Source organism: Macrobrachium nipponense, chromosome 43, assembly GCF_015104395.2.
Source record: "Macrobrachium nipponense isolate FS-2020 chromosome 43, ASM1510439v2, whole genome shotgun sequence".
Lineage (NCBI taxonomy): Eukaryota > Metazoa > Arthropoda > Malacostraca > Decapoda > Palaemonidae > Macrobrachium > Macrobrachium nipponense.
Window position 1 is genome coordinate 7,042,925 of NC_061104.1, and position 21,153 is coordinate 7,064,077.

The 21,153-nt window shown below is 36.1% G+C and overlaps 1 protein-coding gene across 1 annotated transcript in view; it reads left to right on the forward strand.

Moving 5' to 3' along the window:
* The window catches only part of LOC135213789 (uncharacterized), a 58,803-nt gene extending 41,476 nt beyond the window's left edge, over window positions 1-17,327 (forward strand). The window contains exons 9-14 of the mRNA XM_064247917.1: window positions 4,622-4,713; window positions 5,898-6,015; window positions 6,869-6,940; window positions 7,824-7,943; window positions 8,966-9,141; window positions 17,216-17,327. Of these exons, the coding sequence (XP_064103987.1) occupies window positions 4,622-4,713; window positions 5,898-6,015; window positions 6,869-6,940; window positions 7,824-7,943; window positions 8,966-9,141; window positions 17,216-17,325 (688 nt within the window). The 3' untranslated portion in view covers window positions 17,326-17,327. The remainder of the gene's footprint in view (window positions 1-4,621; window positions 4,714-5,897; window positions 6,016-6,868; window positions 6,941-7,823; window positions 7,944-8,965; window positions 9,142-17,215) is intronic.
* Window positions 17,328-21,153: the final 3,826 nt, after the last annotated feature.

The window sequence follows — 21,153 nt, forward strand, 5'->3', positions numbered from 1 at the left end:
ATTCCATTTGGTAGTGCGGTTAATTCAATCAAGTTGATGTGAAAGTTTGCGTATGTATTAGTCTATGTACATTATATATATATATATGTATATATATCTATATATATATATATATATATATATATATATATGTGTGTGTGTGTGTGTGTGTGTGTGTGTATATATGTATATATATAAATAGATAGATAGATAGATATACATACACAAATACACACAAACACACACATATATAGAAACTACTTTACAACATTCTTATATGCATGAATTTTTATTTTTTTATATCCATGGATTATATCCCTTTATATTTCGTTAGATTTATTCGTCGTTATCTTAAACTCCTCATTTTTTATAGCATTGAATTTAATTTCCACGATTCTACCACCTCTCCTTTAGAATTTTCATTATTTAGGCCTCTGAGAGACGACTCTTTTCTGTTAGGTCACCCTCACATAATCGAGAAAGGTCACGTCTCTCTCTCTCTCTCTCTCTCTCTCTCTCTCTCTCTCTCTCTCTCTCTCTCTCTCTCTCGTAGTAGCCATCTTGCTTGGTGAGACGTTCCCGCGCGAAGTCAGATTAATCAACAGATATCACAAGTGTAACATACGTCTAGAATTTGAGAAATATCTAGAAGTGTTCGTGAACTATCGGTGATAAGATTAGTGTGAAAATAGTAGGATAAAGCGTCAAATAAATAATCAATCAAGTAATAAAATCCAAATGAAAAAGAAACAAATAAAGAGAGGAATAAAGAATATCAGGTAAAAGAAAAAAGCAAGCCATCAACGAGATATGCAGAGATGTCAGCAAAAATATCAAAGCCTCAGCTCCAAGATTCTACTCAAGAGATAATAACTGTATTTATTATGCAAGAGGATATTGCAGATACGGAGAAAATTGCAGATTCAGACACAAAATGAATAATTATGATGAAAGAAGATCAAATATTATGGAAAAGTTGGATTTTTTAATGTCAGAATTTCTGGAAATGAAAAAAAGAACAACATACCAGAACAGGAAAGAGACATGGGAAAATCCTTATTATTACCAATATTAAATGAAGGAGAAAACACGCAAAGCATCATAGTGATGAATGCGCAGGGTTTAGTTACGAGTAACTCAAAAAGAAAAATAGAGTACTTAGAAGAACTAACCCAAATTGAAAAGAAAATAGATATAATGAATGTAAGTGAAACCTGGTATTCCCAAGAGACTGGGAATGATGATCAAATAAAAGGGTTCCAAACTTATAGATCAGATAGAAAAAATAGGAATCAAGGGGGAACCGCAATATATGGGAAAGACAAAAAACAAGGAAAAATATATGAGAAATATAGTAACCCAGAATGTGAAGTAATAGCGGTAGAAATTTGAACTGAAAATTAATTATGAACATAGTAATATATAGACCTCCTAATACTAAAGAGTTTGACTTAATAATAGAAAAATTGGATGATATATGTAGAAATCACAAGGACTGGACTATTCTCCTATCTGGAGACTTCAACTTTCCTTTCGTAGACTGGAAAGAACGAATAGGAGATTGTGGTTGTACTTATACATATAAAAAAGAGAGTAATAGTAGTGCAGAAGATAAGAGGCAATTCGAAAAGCTATTAGATATGCTACTAGAATACAACTTCAACAAATAAATCACCTGCCAACAAGAAAGGAAAATACTTTAGACCTAGTATTTGTTGTGAATGAGATGAATTATGTTTTAAAGAAATAAAGTTTATAATGCGAGTATTTCAGACCATAATGTCATAGAATTAACAGTCCATTCCAAAGCAAGTGAAAACAGAGATAAGCAAGAAATGAAAAAGTGGAAGGATATGGAAAATACAACTTCTACAGTAAAAATATAAAATGGTCAGAAATAAATGAAGAATTAAACAAAGATTGGGATAATATTTTCGTAAGTGATGACATAATGGTAAATACGGAGATATTATATAAAATATTAGAGAAAATAGTGGATAAATATATACCGAAGAAGAAAAGTAATCATCAGTCATGCATACCAAGAGACAGAAGGATCTTGTTCCAGAAAATCAGAAAGTGGAAAAAAGGTCTTGCAAAAGAAAAAAATGCATGGAAAGTTATAGAACTAAAAAGTAAGATAGAAAATGCAGAACAAAAGATTATACAATCAAAAGAAAATGAAAAACGGGACTTGGAAGAAAAAGCCCTAATAAATATCAAGCAAAACCCCAAACTATTATACCCATACGCGAAAAAGATGAATAAAAGAAGAATAGAAATAGGCCCTCTAAGAATTGAAGGGAGATTAACGAATGAAAAAAAAAGGAAATTTTGCAACATATTGGCAGAACGATATGAGAGAATTCACCCCTAGAATAGATAATGAAGATAATGATATAGAAGTAAGGGACGAAAATAGTGAATATTTAGCTGACATAGATATTAATGAAGCTGATATTGTGCAGGCTATTAATGAAATTAAAAATGGAGCTGCAGCAGGGCCTGATGGAGTTCCTGCTATTTTGTTAAAGAAAGTAGTTCATTCTATCGCAAAGCCACTTGCAATATTATTAAGACAAAGTGTAGATACAGGCAAGATTTATGATGAGCACAAAGTAGTATATATTACCCCTACTTTCAAAAGTGGATCAAGACTAGAGGCAAGTAATTATAGGCCTGCGAGTCTAACATCACATATTATGAGTGTATGAAAGGGTAATGAAGAAAAATATTATGAAACATTTAATAAAAATAATTTGTTTAATATAGGACAACATGGTTTCGTACCCGGAAAAAGTACACAAACCCAACTGTTAGTCCACCGTGAGAACATATTCAAAAATATGAAAAGCGGAAATGAAACAGATGTGTTTTATCTAGACTTTGCAAAAGCTTTTGACAAGGTAGACCATAACATATTAGCGAAGAAAATGAGAAAACACAATATTGTGGATAAAGTAGGAAGATGGTTAAAAGAATTTTTACACAACAGAAAACAGATAGTTATTGCAAACGATGAGAAATCGGATGAAGCCAAGGTAATATCCGGTGTGCCTCAAGGTACGGTGTTAGCTGCAATACTGTTTGTTATTATGATTGAAGACATAGACAGTAATGTTAAGGATTCGGTAGTGAGTAGTTTCGCCGATGACACAAGAATAAGTAGAGAAATTACTTGTGATGAAGGTAGGAACGCTCTACAAAGAGACCTTAACAAAGTATATGATTGGGCAGAGGTAAATAGGATGGTATTTAACTCTGATAAATTTGAATCAATAAATTATGGAGACAGAGAAGGAAAGCTATATGCATATAGGGGACCTAATAATGAGACAATCACAAATAAGGAAGCAGTTAAAGACCTTCGTGTGATGATGAATAGGAACATGTTATGCAATGATCAAATAGCAATTCTATTGGCAAAATGTAAAGCAAAAAATGGGAATGTTGTTACGGCACTCAAAACAAGGAAAGAAAAGGCTGAACACATGATTTATGCTTTATAAAACATATGTTCGTAGTCCACTTGAATATTGCAATATGATATGGTACCCACACTATCAAAAGGATATTGCACAAATAGAGAGTGTACAAAGGTCCTTTACAGCTAGAATAGAAGAAGTTAAGGACCTTGACTACTGGGAAAGACTACAATCCTTAAAATTATATAGTCTAGAAAGGAGAAGAGAAACGCTACATGATAATTCAGGCATGGAAACAGATAGAAGGAATAGCAGAAAACATCATGGAACTAAAAATATCAGAAAGAGCAAGCAGAGGTAGATTAATAGTGCCCAAAACTATACCAGGAAAAATAAGGAAAGCACACAGGACATTAATCCACTACGCACCAGCATCGATAATGCAGCGTCTATTCAATGCGTTGCCAGCTCATCTGAGGAATATATCAGGAGTGAGCGTAGATGTGTTTAAGAATAAGCTTGACAAATATCTAAACTGCATCCCAGACCATCCAAGATTGGAAGATGCAAAATATACCGGAAGATGTACTAGCAACTCTCTGGTAGACATTAGAGGTGCCTCACACTGAGGGACCTGGGGCAACCTGAACAAAATGTAAGAGCTGTAAGAGCTCTCTCTCTCTCTCTCTCTTCCCTCTCTCTCTCTCTCTCTCTTCTCTCTCATTATTCCTTGAGAATTAGTCAGTAGTCCTTTATTAGTAAAGACCTGATTGCTCATCTCATAAATCAAATCTACAGACATAGCAGCTTTCTTGTATGTGCATCTAGTATATTTGAGTTTAGCAATTCAAAACACCATATTTTCTTAGTTTTAAGAAAAAAAAATAAAAACAGGTTCTTTCCTACATAAACTCCACGTTTGTTCAAGGTAGAAAAAATTAATTATAGCGGAAAGGCAAAGACTTATCAACCCGCTTGTAAGTTAAACGATTATTTGAGTAGGTGCTTGTGCCTTTATGATGCATATATATCTTTACAAAGGTCCCTCTGGAAAGCCACCTCGGGCTGGTCTACCAAACGCAGGGGAAATCCAGGAGTTAGAAGGCTTTAGTGGGTTGTTGGAATGTATGCGCCTTTGATCAGTTCAAGTAATTACGTGATGATGGTGTGTTCAAACCGAGATATTAATACGACCTTCCTCTCTCTCTCCTTGTCAGACTAAGCAACGGGAAGGCCAAGGAGATATCGACATGTTCTCCATATAATGCTACATGGACCCCTTTGCCAGACGGAATCAAGTGCGAAATAGGTATTATTATTATTATTATTTTTATTATTATTATATTATTATTATTCTTATTATTATTATTATTATTGTTGTTGTTGTTGTTGTTGTTGTTGTTGTTGTTGTATTTAGGTAGAAGACCCTCTTTCAAACATGGTCTATTGAAGGAGATTGCTGCTTCAGCTGCATTTAATTTATAGAAGTTCTTTTCTATTCTTCTTATTACGGCTTTTTCAGTACTATTTAGGTTGGCAAGTAACGCGGCTATTCGATACATATGAAGAGTCAAGATAAATGAATTTGACAAGTTCATATATATTGAAATCTGGTGTACAATGTCCGTAGAATAATACAATTCAAGGTACAATACACATCTAATTGAATACTTTATGCCAGATTTCAACATATATGAACTTTTGTAAAATTCGTTTATCTTGACTCTTCATATGTATCGAATAGGCGCGTTACTCGCCAACCTAAATAGTACTGAAAAAGCTTTAATAAGGAGAATAGAAAGGAACTTCTATAAAATAAATGCAGCTGAAGCAGCAGTCTCCTTCAATAGAACATATTATTATCATTATTATTATTATTATTATTATTATTATTATTATTATTATTATTATTATTATTATTATTATTAGTGTTTGTAGTCCTCGAGAAGAAAAGATCTATAACAGAACTTAGGATAGAGCTGGAACTCATTTTCGCTCACTCGGGGAGTAAGCCTACAAACTACTTTGTTCCTGTTGTTGGTGGGGAGGTAGGAAAGGTCTACTATGGAAGAGGCTAGAAAGGTCTGAAAAGGGTGTTTTGCGTTGAGTTAAAGATACAGGAATTTTAGGATAGGATATTTATGATTTATTTATTAGAATGAAAATGTAAAAAACAAATAATGTGCAGTTTAAATAGTACATGAAAATTATTTCTGAATGAAATATAGCTTATATATTTTAATTTTCGTAGGTGAAACAAGGCTCTATTTAACCGTAGAATTTAACACGTTTTAATTCATGTTAAAAGCTAGGAATATGATGTTGACAATTTAAGTGTAATAGGAAAATCTTGCATGCGTCCCGAGTAAGCTGTAGGTCGGAACATGCCCTGTTTGTTCTAACCATTGGACCTTCTTTAAGTCCTTTGTTGTTGTCACTGACCAATTATCCCCGAAAATTCTCGAAGTCTGACCCCTCTGACCTTACTTCCAGCACCCGACGTATGCGCGGAGGACCCCCCTACCCCGCCCCCCTTGACGGTGTCTTCGTGGAACAACTTCACGAAGTCCGGGGGCCATGTTGTCAATTACCTCTGTATGGATGGGTATTCGTAAGTATTTGTTGATTTCTCTCATTGATATTCGTCTGTAAGTCGTTACTGTTGGGTTGTGTTTCATTTATATTCGTCTAAGTCGTTTCTGTTGTGTTTCGTTTATATTCGTCTGTAAGTCGTTTCTCTTGGGTTGTGTTTCATTTATATTCGTCTTAAGTCGTTTCTGATGTGTATCATTGATGTTCGTCTGTAAATCGCTTCGGTTTGTTGGCCAGAGTTCAGAGGTCCAGGGCGGTCATAAGACCGGCTTAATTAGTCGTGACACCCCAACCACTGACGTATTTAAGATCTTAGACTTATAAGCTGTTACCTTTTTATAATCATGTGAATAATTACATTTCAATTATTGGTAATTATACTATACTTTCTTTTCTTAGAGCTAGTTAAGTCATTTTCTTTGCATGCTGAAAATAAGTAATTTTTTTATTTCCATTGATTTTTTACCTTCTCGTGATTATAGGCAATGCAGTGTTTAATTGATATTCATATGCAAAATTCATGACTCCTTTACATCCATTGAATAGGAATTCCACATTTATACAATTAAGATTATGGTTTTATAATTCCTGCTGCATCCAGTTTTAAAATCGAGAAAATATATTGAAGACCATTGTATTATCCACGCGTAATTTCCATGTAATTTTTTGTTTTCCGATTCACATCAAATAACCACAAACCCTCATCTTCGACTTCATTTGGACTATCCAAATTTTGATGGGGCGAGACTGACAAAAATGATAACCTCACTGCCCAAGGCTTCTTTGAAATACCAGTTACAAATGTTGCGTAAGTGTAGTTGATGAATTTGACAGGAGGGTCATTTTTATATGTTTTCTACTTTATTTTTCAGGTCTGAGAACAAACTGAATGCATCTTCAACTTGCCAGAACGGCTTATGGTCAGCCATCAATCCTGCGTTCAAGTAAGAACTCTTTTCTACTTTGGGGACTTTATTTGGCAATAAAGGTGGTGACAGAAATATTTGCTTTGTGTATTAGAATGATATATACTGCACATGTATAAAGTGCATGTGAATACAAATGGCAAATTCTATGAATGGTATACTATTGTGTTATGGGTATCTTGGAGGGTGATACGGATCAATTTCAAAACCTTATCCAGACCCTCACATATATACAGTACTTTCATCTATAATTTGCGTTCAAATGAAATTTTTTCATAGGGCAACAAAAAGATTTTTCAAGCCTTCGTAATTGTTTTTGGTGTTCTCACTTTTTTAAACAATTTTTTTGCATTTACTTGTTTTCTTGTTCGCCTTTTTTTCTGTGTTGGGACAGAGAAAGTACATTAGGCTGCCCTTATCACTGGCATTTGCTCAGAAAAGGGAAACGTTCTGAGCAGATTGATTACACCTGGAAGGGGTCCCCGTATACACTGCAACCATTGGCTGCGATTTCAATTTACTTCAGCTAAGACTGAACTCGAAGTCAACCAAGCACTATTTCCAGATCTGCTCCGATCACTCAGTGACCTCAGGCTCAACGGAGATGTCATACAGTAATGGTGCTATACATTGTTTTGCTTCTGAGTGCTTCATCTATGATGTTCTTCAAGTTTAGTGAAAAGGCCGACGGCATAGGCAAATGAATAAGATTATTCATTGTAAGGTCTCTCTACAAGCAGTACTCCCCTATTGTGTCGGAGGGGTTTAATGAAATTGACAGCTTTTATCAAGGGTTATTTTCCTGCTCTCCTTCGTTTTCAGAGATTTGAAAAGGGCACAAAAACTTACTGGTGGTTCAGCTTCAGTTATACTTAGATTAGATATCTGTTAATCTTTCCAGATGCATCCAGACCGGGTGTTTAGAGTCGCCGCCCCAGGTGCCGTCGCAGGGAGTGTTGGACTGGAATCTACAGAGAGCAAATGGCACTACGATCACCTACTCCTGCAACAAAGGTTTCAAGTAAGAGCAACAAGGCACATTTGGCATCGCTTCATTTTGCTTCAAGGCTTGTTTTAGTGATTGTTCACATATTCCCTTTAAAGCTTTATTTTGCTTCATGATTTCTCAGTGCATATCCGCCCATTTCCTGGAACTTAGATTTTGTCTTTTCTGTTGTGGCTTGACTATACATGACCGCTCATTTCATAATGCTCTATCTTCATATTGCCTTGAGTATATGTATGTGATTTTCAAGACTAAACTTATCACACTTTGGAAAATCTATGTTTATATATGCTGTCATTAAAATTTACAGTATCGTTACTATAGTAGATTCACATCAGCCGTGCATCTGATGTTTAGGCCAGTCCCTTACAACGCTCCTGATTGGCTGTTGATGAGCCTATCACACGGCTGAAAACTCTCGATCTCTCTCGAGAGTTCACATAGGCAGGATCTATGTTCCACCTCTCCTGAGGGATACTTTTGAAAGATGTATCCCTCAGGAGAGATGGAGCATAGATCATACCCATGTGAACCCTCGAGAGACTGAGAGTTTCCAGCCCTGTAACTGGCTTATCAACAGCCAGTCAGGAGCGTCGTAAGGGACTGGCCTAGACATCAAATGCACAGTTGATGTGAATCTTCTATAGTACAGAATATTTACATATCAACTGAAGAGACATTTGTATACCGAAAGGAGGTATGATAAACCCATAGATTTTATTTCGATACGAAGTCTACTACAGTCGGAACCAGCCCCCGTTTTAGGGAAGCCCTTCCCGCCCCCGCCCCCTTTGGTGCTCTATGGTGCTAGTGATGTCTTGCCCCCACGCTATTCTTTTCCAGTTAGTAAGTCATATGTATACCAAGTTTGGTTGAAATTGTTCAGTTCATTTCAGAGTTATGCTGGAACATACACACACTCACGCATATAGTACATCCATTTATATACTATATATCTATACATATTCTCTTTTTCTTTCTATGTAAAGATCATCCAGTACAGTTGCATGTAACCAAATGACTTCGTCGTATTCCAGATCCAACACCGGACTAAATCCAGTCGTCAATTGTTTCAACATGACCTGGAAGGGTTTCCCAGAAAAGTGGGCTTGCGTTGACGAGAAGACTAAGCTGCACTTGAAGGGAGCATTGGAAGGTGGAGACGTGGAGGAGTTGAACCTGTTCTACGTCGTTACCATCCCGTCTGTTGGAGGTAAGAGTCCGTTTTGATTGATTTAATAGGTTACTGATCGATGCAATACTGCATCACTTGATTATGTTCCATGACACACAAACTTCTGATTTACGTGAGTCTTCATTCTCTCGATGTTGGCTTGGGCAAACTATCAAAAGTGGTTAAAGAATGGTAGAGACTGCCATGGCGTCTGGTAACCCAGGAGTGATGTCACTGTGTTACCCTTGCTCCGAGTTCATTCATCTTTACTTTAAAAAAAGATGAATACCTGAGAATGAAGGAGGTAACCAGTAGAAAGTCTTATCTGATTCTTAATTATGCACTGAAGGGGAAGCAGTGATGTTTCCCCTTAACAATAACTTCCACAGATAGACAGATTTTATAATTTGAAGGATTGGGGCCTGAAGAACACAAAGTTAGCGTCTCATTGGCGTGGTTGGTATGGTCTTTGCCTGCCACCTCGGTGGCTGCTAGTTCGATTCTCGGGCATTCCATTGAGGGGTCAGAGATGTGTATTTCTGGTGATAGGAGTTCACTCTTGACGTGGTTCGAAAGTCACTTAAAGCCAGCCGTTGGTCCCGTTGCTGAATAACCGCTGGTTCATGCAACGCAAAAACACCATACAAACAAAACACTATGTTGCTTTGAAGACATATAGTATAGGGCTGATGCCTTTGTATAATAAGGCACCCTGTGAGGTTATTTAGACCTGCGATAATTTTACGCTAAGGTCAGTTGGTTATGACTTTCCATACTCATTGGAGTGTCTTGGATTTCGATGATAATTTACGAAGTCAGTATCTTCTTTGGTTATGACAACGGAGATGTTTCTAACTCATGATGATAATTTCTAAGTTCATTCAGTATCTTCTTTCTGAGATGAGGTTTCTAGTAAAAAACACAGAGTACAAAAATATCTCTATTCTCTGAGACTACATGATGAAGATCAGATAAAATTGGACAGGTCTTCTAATGATGATGGCTGATTGAATTCTGACTTACAATCTGGTTTACAAATCATAAAGGAAGCAGACAGTAGCTCGAACATATGAACATACACACAGATGACATAGATTACAAGTCACGTAGGCCGTTTGAGTCATAGGTCACTGTGGTTGTCTCAAGCAGGAAGCTTGGACTACCATTTGCAAAACAAATGAATGACCACAGATGACGGCAACTTGACTGCTTACAACAAGTCATCTTAGCCTACTTTATCATATCTGGTCTGATCACATTCCTACAAGCAAACTGGTTGACCTCTTGGGTCACTGGTTTTAATTAATCATAGCTTTAGTTTTTTTATATATGGAATAACATTCCATATATTATATTATGTAGCACATACACATACAGGCTAGAACTAAGTTTGGAGGGATTGTCAAGAAATGGAGGTAATGACGAATGGCATTTGTCCCACCGGGGTCAGTTTACCCAACAAGTACATAGCATTTAATTTGAAGTATAGTTTGCAGCTTCTTATCTGGATATCAACCAAATGGATAGGATGAACAATGTAGTCTAATTCCTTCACCCTTCCTACACATGGCCTGGATTTAGGGTAAACAGACAAATATCTTCAAGGGCTTTTGTGATAGTTACAAGTACCAGTGATATGTATTTCCTAGCAACAAATGTTAAAAACAGGATATAAGAGAGTCTGAGAAATTTGTGATGGATGCAAAATGAGATTGAGAAGATAGGAGAAGATAGACAGAGAGCAGATATATGAATAAGAAAACTCAAAACTGGCTGAAGCCTTTTATTCCAGTGGCCGAATTAACACGTGAAAAGGAAGAATAAAGAGAAGTGATCAAGATGAGTTTAAACCATGTTTGGAAGTCTGGCGTTCAACCTACGTCTGAGAGCTGTCTTGAAAAGTTAGGACTCACTATTTCGTCTAGACTTTCAAAGTTAAGAGCCACTTTCTCTACATGACTTAAAGCATTAAGACCCAATATTTCTCATAGACTTCAAAAGTTGTCACTATTTCTTCTAGACTCGAAAGGTTAAGAGCCACTTTTTCTTTATGACGTGAAGCATTAAGACCCAATATTTCTTATAGACTTCAAAAGTGGAGTCACTATTTCTTCTAGACTTGAAAGGTTAAGAGCCACCTCTTCTTGTGGACCATAAAGGACCCACTGGAGCAACAGGCCAAAGTGACTGTAGTAGATTCACGTAAACCGTTTATTTGACGTCTAGACCAGTCCCTTACGATGCTCCTGATTGGCTGTTGATAAGCCAATCACAGGGCTGGCAACTCTCAGTCTCTCTCAAGAGTTCACATAGGCAGAGTGTATGTTCCACTTTTCCTGAGGGATACGTTTTTCAGGAGAGGTGGAACATACATCTTGCCTGGGTGAACTCTCGAGAGAGACTGAAAGTTTCCAGCCCTGTGATTGGCTTATCAACAGCCAATCAGGAGCGTCGTAAGGGGCTGGCCTAGACGTCAAATGCACGGTTGATGTGAATCTACTATAGCTTGTGAAGTAACAACATCCAAGAAGAGGAAAAGATGAAACAACCTACATTTCTACAAAATATATTCATATGTCACATTTGAACCCAGATCTCCTTTATCTGCCGAGAGCAACCAGATCCCCTTTATCTGCCGAGAGCAACCAGATCTCCTTTATCTGCCGAGAGCAACCAGATCCCCTTTATCTGCTGAGAGCAACCAGATCTCCTTTATCTGCCGAGAGCAACCAGATCCCCTTTATCTGCCAAGAGCAACCAGATTCTCTGAACAGCAGCTCCGTTGGACTGTAGAACAGTCTCCCAGAGGAAGTCGTGCATTTGGAACTTCAAAGGTTCAAGCGAAAAAGCAATGCATTAATACCCTAATACTATTCTTCTCGCATTTCAGTAACTTTTTATTAATTAATTAATTTTTTGTCAAGTGGGATCTCTTCTTTGTGTATTGTTACTTCTTCCTAAGAAACACCATATTCTTTGGAAACTTGAATTTCAAGTCATGGCCCCTGTGGGCTTTTTCCATATTAATAGGCTTTATCTGCTGGATGATAATAATAATAATAATAATAATAATTAATAATAATAATAATAATAATTAATAATATTATTATTATTATTCTTATTATAATAATAATAAGATACTAATAATATTAATAATAATAATAAATAATAATCATATTAATATTAATATATTATATTATTATTATTATTTTATTTTACTTATTATTATTTATTATTACAGGCGGCCCGCGGTTAACGGCGCAATCACTCAACGGCGAATCGGTTTTACGGTGGTCGTCAAAAATAATCATTAAAAAAATAAGGCATTTTAAAGGTATCTTTACGGCACAAATTTCAGTTAACAGCGCCGCTAGTGCCGTTGTCTAACGAGTTCATACATAAGTAGAAATTCCGTTCAGACCATAAATGTTATGCAAATTATATTAACAAATTTTATGGAAAGTTATTATGTAGGTATTAGGGTAAAATATATGCCTCTGACGCTGTTCTATGCCGAAAATATCGAGTTACATAAGTGCAAATTTAGCTTTGATGTGTCGATTCATAAATGTTCATGCTTTTGTTTAAAATGTGTATGAAAATGTATTACGTGAAAGGTATTTTCATTTCTGTACAGAAATATGATACAAAGGCAGCTTTTGAAACTGCCCTTCACGTTATCAAATACGATGTTTTTTCATGTTCTTTCTTGTAAGCCGCCGCCTGCCGCTCTTCCGAAAATATCGATTTAAAAAAAGTGCAAATTAGCGATTGATGTGTCGATTTTATAAATGTTTATGCTTTTATGTTTAAAATGTGTATGAAAGTATTACGAATAAGGTATTTTTATTTCTGTGCAGAAATATGATAAAAAGGCAGCTTTTGAAACTCCCCTTCAAGTTATCGACTACGATGTTTTTTTCAAGTTCGTTCTTGTATGCCGCCGTCTGCCGTTCTTCCGAAAATATCGAGTTAAAAAAAAAAAAAAAAGAGTGCAAATTTAGCGATCGATGTGTCGATTTTTCAAATGTTTATGCTTTTATGTTTAAAATGTGTATGAAAATATATTGCGTAAAGGTATTTTCATTTTTGTACAGAAATAAGATACAAATTAAGGCAGCCTTTGTAACTACGCTCCACGTTGTCAGGGGATGGTTTTTCATGTTCGTTCTTGTCCGCCAGTTCCGAAAAATGCATTGTGTTATTTTATTAATTATGCATCTTTTCCATAAATCCTTTAAAAAGCTATGCATTATTTCACTGTATCCAAGAATATTGTATGTATTCTCATATTATTGTATTTTAAAATACTACGGCAAACTTAAGCCCGTATTCCGCGGAGCGGCCAATGTTGTGGTTTGAAATCAGCTGATGAATACGAGTCTGTTTCACCATAACGCAATTCTGAGCGAATGCTCTTGCTTCTAGTTAGCATAAACGAATATCTATATACTTGACTTATATGAGACAAAGTTATTTTTCCATATACAGCGTGTTTTTAGGTGGAAATATTTATTGAATATGTCTCGTTGTGAATGTGAACTACTATTTTTTTCGTTAACAGATTATGTTAGCGGCATGTTTATTGCGTAAAAAATTACGCGATTCCGTTCACAATACGTAATCCTTTATATCATCATAATACGAACTTTACGTTATTTATCTTATATCGGCGTGAAACCAACAGTAAAATGTGTTCTTTCAAGCACAGTAGTTTTGATTAAAATGATTTTATCCCAATTTTATCTACAGTTGTGTGTGATGGCAGACGTTTACTGCAGTTTTTATCCTTGTTGCCGATGTACGATAATAGTCATTAGCAGCTTGAACAGTTTTCTCAGCTTCAGTTATAACTAGGTTTAAATTTAACGGTATATTTCCCGATTAATCTTTAATCTATATTGATCTCTGATCTATAGCGAATAAAGTTATTACATTAAGATATCTCAGTTCTATTCTATACATAACGCCATTTATAACAAATACGGTAATGTTGCACTGTAGTACGATGATCGAAATACAATCCAAACAGATGTTATCCAGTTCGGTTGTACTTAGAAACAAAAAAAAAGTAGTTTCTCGTTCGGTTGTTCATGACTGTACACGTTCACGCAACGAGTATAACGTTAAAACCATACTTTCATCATTCTCTTTTGCTGTTATTGAACTTATGTAACTAGAAGATGGATAAAGTTAGGCCATTGTAATTTGATCTCTCATAAAATCGAACTATCGTAAGACTAATGATCGTAACCTGAACACTACAGCTACCTGTACACTGTATAAACTTTATTATATCTTTACATACTCTAGACACCCACATGTACTGTACAGTAAATTCTATAGTACTATACTGCATAAATATAATTTTACTTATTGCGCCGTTGTGGGATTACGGCGCCTTTGACTGGTCTAGAGTTTCGAAAGAAGGTGTGCGGCGGCCGTAGGCTTTAAATTCGCTCAGCGTCGAAAATCGCTTGGCGTCGGTGGCCAGGAACGGAACCCCCTGCCGCTAACCGAGGGCCGACATATTGAGTAGATACTTGGCATATTTGGATGGAATTTGTTGAAAAGTTAGATGATTTTAAGTGCAAATTGCTTTGCAAGATCATCCAGCCAAAGGTTTGACAGTTCGTGCAGATCAACAAGAACACAGGTTCAAGAAACAGTTGCAGTTTAAGGTGTCCCCTTGTTGAATGTAGCTGGCAAAAATTTTGCTTACTTTTAACAAGACCACATGATACGTACATGAATCCTGAGAATAGACAATTTTTTTTTTTTTTTAATCTTCACAGCCTACAGTGCACCCGATTTTCTCTTGGAGACACATGAAAGAAATGAGAAATGTGTAGACCTTGTAAATATATCTTAGTTTTACCAGACCACTGAGCTGATTAACAGCTCTCCTAGGGCTGGCCCGAAGGATTAGATTTTTATTTACGTGGCTAGGAACCAACTGGTTACCTAGCAACGGGACTTCCAGCTTATTGTGGGATCTGAACCACATTATATCAAGAAATGAATCTCTAATCACCAGAAATAAATTCCTCTGATTCCATGTTGGCAGAGTGGGGAATCGAGCTCGCGACTACCGAATCGGTAGGCGAGTACATAACCCACTCGTCCAACGAGGAACTTGTGTAGAACTTGTGCATGTACAGAAAGGTTTTGAAAAGACAATTAGAAAAGAACTCTCTGATAATGGAAAACTAGCTGTCCATCCAAGGTTTTGATTATTGGATATGTTGTTTATCGAGGTCTGAAGGCAAGAATATCAATGTGATGTGAAGAGATGTGTTCAGGCACCAACATTGCTTAACGATTATTTTTTATAGGTATTACATTACGAATTCGAAGGTGACACGGATAGAGTTTATCCAGTGGCGGATTCGTGGGGGGATGGAGGGGGGACGGTCCATGGCCTAAGGCCCCGCACATCAGCAAAATTTTAATAATAATAATTAAAAGTACTTAAAAATCAATTAAATATTAGTAACAACAACAATAATAATAATGAATATATATATATATATATATATTATTTAAAATTTTTTTGTTTCATTCTTCATGTGAATGGCTAAAAAGTATAAGGTCCCTCTTTGCTTGCCAATAATAAATAAATAAAAAGGGCTCCCTAAGGTCACCGGCCTAGGGCCCTGCACACCCTAAATCCGCCTTTGAGTTTATCTGCATTTTGGAAAGGATGGAGATTGTTAACTAGCGTATGTCAGGACACAAACAAAATCACTGATCTTTGTGACAGATTTACTTTTAGCCAACGACGCTGCTGTTGTTGCACACGGTGCCATATTCCCTAAAAGGCTGCTCAACAATTTATCAGAGGTTGGTTTGTTATGATTTAGCTGGCGTTGTGCCAGCACGGGCTCTTGCTCCTAGAGCAGCCCGTAAGTTTATCAGAGGCATACAAAATCTCTGGCCTCACCCTAGGCAGTATAAAAATGGTTAAACAGCAAGTAGTGGAATAGAATAGCAATTTCCACCCGAGAGAGTGAGTTGGTATAAAACGTTAATATTTTTTAGTGTATTGGTTATAAGCTTCCCTCGAACCATGTCAGAAACTAGAGTGAAATATTGGAAAGTTGAACACCCAAAGAGAAGTATTGATGAATTAGGGAAATGTCAAAGAATATAAAGTATAATGACATTAATAAGCAAAGCAAAGTAGGGATGACTTAGTTTTCATCTATTGGTGGTTACTTTAGGTCACTACAATATTTTACAGATGACACCATTTAGCCTTTTCGTTCAGTCTATGTTGACTACTATCCCAGATATTCACAGTTTGCACAGACTTGTTCAGTGGTGTTCACTTGCACAAAAACAGTTTATCAAACAATTGTGTCTATCGGTATTTCACATTGTGTTGAATATCACAATTCTGAATTTCTGTAAGAACAGCTTACCAATTCTAAATTATGGGGCTATGTTAAATTTATAGAAACTGAAGGTTAACGAGGCATTGATACAAAAGACCTCGTTGTCCAAAGTGAATCATTGTAACATTAAAAAATGAATCATTTTTACAATGAATCATGAAATTGTGAGAAATTGTAACGGTTCTTATAATACCAAAATAACTATACGCTTTGCAGCTCTATTCTGGAGTAGTTAGGTAGCATATTTTCTTTAAGACATACAGTGTTAAATTCTCTCGACCAGTTGCTGCCCACAGTTTTCTTGTAAATACTTTCATAACATCTATATAGTTTCCGTAATTCCTCAGGGACAGAGTACTGTAGGTCGACATATTCCATCTTGAATAAAATTCCTTAAGTGTTGTTTGTATTTCCATATACATGTTTCAAAATCTTCCAATTTCATCTTCAGTACCTAAAATCATATAATTACATTATGAAATGCAGTAAGGGCTATTAACTTGCATAAAGTAAATGTTGAAAAGTATACAAATCCAAAATCAATTAAAATTTTGCATTATTTTACTTTCCAGCTCTCAGCATCATGATTATCTGCTACCTAAAATCATATATATTTACATTATAAAATGCAGTAGGGGCTATTAATTTGCATAAAGTAAATTTAAAAGTATACAAATCCAAAATCAATTAAAATTCTGCATTATTTTACTTTCCAGCTCTCTGCATCATGATTATCTGCTGCCTGTGTTGTACAAGAATCGACTCGCCGCTCTTCAACATCTGCAGCGTCAAAACCCCCAAAAATGCAGGATACTCAAAGGCATAAAGTTCAGAAGAAAAGAAAATTTTAGTTTAAGAGCACAACCAAGAACTACCATTTTCTCGAATCCCTCTACTTCTCGTTAATGGTCTAATCACCATTGGTGCCTTATGGAAATGATGCTCTTTGGTTAGCCTGTCATTATCTCTTTAATTACCAACTGAACCTCCTTTTAAAAGAAGTTCAGGAAGTTACGATCACTATTTACTTTTATTATATTGACTTGCGAGTTGGTGATGTTGCGATTTGTACTTCCTGCTCACTGATGTACGTATTGTGTGGAACTGCCAGTTTGATGTAAATACACAGGCAGTACATAAAGCAATGACAACCGTGCAATTAAACTTTAATTGGATTAACTGTTCTTTCCATTTATTTTATTTGCATATATGTACTCTAAAGATCTTAATTAGTTTTGTCTTATTTTATAGTCTCAATAAAACCAATTACGATTTCTACATATTTCCTTAACCAACAAAACTTGGTATTTTTGTATTTTAAACTAAATGCAGCGAAAGTTGGGGGACAGAATGATAAGTTCTATGGTTTCTCTTATTATATAGAAAATTATATAAACATTCTCTTTTTACAATTTTGCTTTTTATCTCAAATATCAATACCTCCCATCTGTGTCTTGCTGGGGTTCATTGTCACATCATCTTCCTTTGAACTTAAATTGGTAGGCAGGGAAGTATACGCCGGCTTTGTTTACATGTAATTTATTTATGTTAATAGTTAAATATATTTATTTTCAAAAGGAAAATAACAAGATTTAAATATTCCATCAAAAGTATTACCAAACTGTATTTTGTAACAAGACTGAAGAATCATTACAAGACTTCGGTGCATAGAAAGGAACCAGATTATAATCAATGTTGATTTTCCTCGACTTTGGTAAAATCTCGCCAGTTCATGCGTTTAATATGTTAATTATCCAGAAAGCGTCAATACGCAGATTTTATTATCCGTAATGAAAATGGTAGTCAGTAGAGGTTACTGGTCTCTGTGGTAAGTATTCCTTCACGAAGCGTTAAGACTCCCCACCAAGTTTGGTAAACAGAATACAACGCACAGTTGCCAATTCGTGAGCTTATTTGTACTAAACGTTGATAAGTCTCCATTATAATAATTAAATGTAAATACAATGCCACGAATATTTAGATAACAGTAGAGAATATGATATTAAATCTACTTGACGGGAATGATAACTATACCTTGAAGATTAATAATTATTGTAAATTAAAGCAGGTTTTCGATAAGAAATTGTGACTGTCTTGGATGTGCAATCATTCAGCATCTGATGACAAGTCCGAATCCTTAATGATCTCCTGTGCTTTGGACTTTGTATTGGTTGATCCAGATCAGTCATTACTTTGTCCTATTGGTGTGTTGCTGTACCTATGAAGGATTGTCACCCTTCATTGAGTGTCAGTACCTTTATCCACTGCTGACTTCCAGTGCAGAAGTGCCTAATGACACATCTTCATCTGATGAGATCATGAGAAACTCCTCTGCAACTGGATATGTCCACTGTAGGCTCTCTCAAAGAGCAAGAGTGTGCCAGTAGCTTGGTACTTTTCATCACTCCGAAGAATATGTCGGGCCAGAAGATAGATGCGGTCTCATTATGACCACATTGATATCTTTCTTCCTTCGGGTCTGCCCACAGGTCCCCGGAACCTCTTTTCCTTGGACCGGTGGTAGATACTCATAAGTTGTTTGCTTCCCCGGCTCCTTCAAGAGGACAAGTTGCATCTAGCCTATGGTGTGTGGTTTTAGAGGTAAGAAGGATGCGAGTGTGACTGGTCTCTCCACCTTCCCCTCCTCGTCCTTCAGGTTGAGGATAGGACTCGATCTTACACTTGCTGATCAGGCGTTTGATGTGGTAAGCCTGCACATTGAGTTTCCTTTCTAATTTTCTTATCAGAATCATAAAACAATCCTGCTCCTTCCTCTTGCAAGGGGAGGAAGGATACTGGCAATAATGTAAACCCTTCCCTTAGTGCCTCTTTGGATGAGTCACGATTCCTCGCTCATTTCGAAAAGGCCCAGAAGTCTGACTCTTGATCATGCAGCTCCTATACTCTGATCAAGTTGTCAAGAGGCAGGGCACTCCTCCTCGTTCTTATGATAAGGAGGAATAGCCCAGGTGTGCTGAACTCTAGTCAGTTCTAGAGGCGCACTCACATTCCTCCCACCAATAAGTGAGTCTTCCTAATGTACAGGACCGAGGGTTTGCATATCGTGTAGGAACAAATCACAATTTTTTAGAGTGAATTGTATTTTTCCTAACTATACAAACCTGAGGTCCATTATGTTAATGCCCACCTAATGCCACCCCTCAGTCTGAAACCGGGACCAAAAGGCAAAGTGGAGTGTTTACATCCAGGCAAGATGACCTATCCGCCTACCAGATGGTAGTTATTGCCTAACCACATTGTTCAAGAATTTAATGGCCGTATTCCAGCCAACACTGAAAGTAATTCCTAATGTAAAGGACCTCAGGTTTGTATAGTTAGGAAAATTACAATTTACTTTTAAAAAACTATTTTATTATAAAATGGTCTTATTTTTCATCTTCATCATTGTGGAAGTGTTGGTATGTAGGCAGTCCCCAGGTTACAACGGGTTCGGGTTATGACGTTCCAAGGTTAAGGCACTTTTCAATTATATTCATCAGAAATAATTTCCTGGGTTACGACGCCTACAATGCTCATCTGGCAGAAGAAATATGACACCAAAAATGCAAAATAATCAATATTTGAAGGTTTTCTTGATGCAAAATGCAATAAGAATGCAGTTTGCATAGTTTTGAATGCACCCAAAGCATTAAAAGTAAGGTTTTCTTAGGATTTTTGGTGATGTTCTGGCTTACGACAATTTTCGGGTTACAGCGCGTCTCAAGAACGGAACTCCCGTCGTAACCCGGGGACTGCCTGTATTGGTATTTTCTCTACTATTTCAAAGTACTCGCCATTTTCAGTGCTACTTAATGTATTTTTTATAATCTGTTCAAACCCTCTCCATGCATGTTCCCAGGAATTTGGAGGATAATTTCCTTCATACCGAAACCAGTCCATTAGTGACTGGAAAATTGAATCCTCATATTAGGGACTTTCATTGCATCCTATAGGATTTGAGCACATGGACTTTATATGTCCATATTCAAAACAATTAGAATAGAGGAATGATTTAAGCCTTTACATTCTTACCATTGTTCTGACACACTCATCATGTATATACATACATGTTGTGAACGCTTGAGTTGTGTATGTTTAAAGTTACGATCATAAATTCAAATGGGTAAACCCCTTCAGTGGCATTTTAAAAGTTTGTATTGAAAATTGATTAGATATTACAAAGTTGTTTATCTCTGATATTCTGAAACCATTCTGCTTTGAGATTCCCTTCCGTTTGTGATTGGAGTATCTTTTAATATTAATTTTGGATGTTATCTGCTTTCTTTACAATAGGCTTATTGTCAGATGCTTTGATAATGTCCTCTTTATGTACTATTGGGAGCTACATACCAACTAGAGGTAAGACGTTTCTTAGGTTTCTCAAATTTTTATTTGATGAAATTATAATAATCTCACTATTTGCACATTATTCCCAAAGGATTTGTCAGGATGGCATTTGTATTTTACTTCTCATGTTGAAATAAAGTTTTTTCTGTGGAAAATATGTATATCCAAAATGTCAAGCAGTTGAGAAATTAGGTCTTTAGTGTATGGGCTGTTGTATTTAATATTAACATATTTTTACTGGGATGAAAAAACCACCTTATGCTCTTACAGAATATTGTTAAATAATTAGGAAATTAAATAACGCATA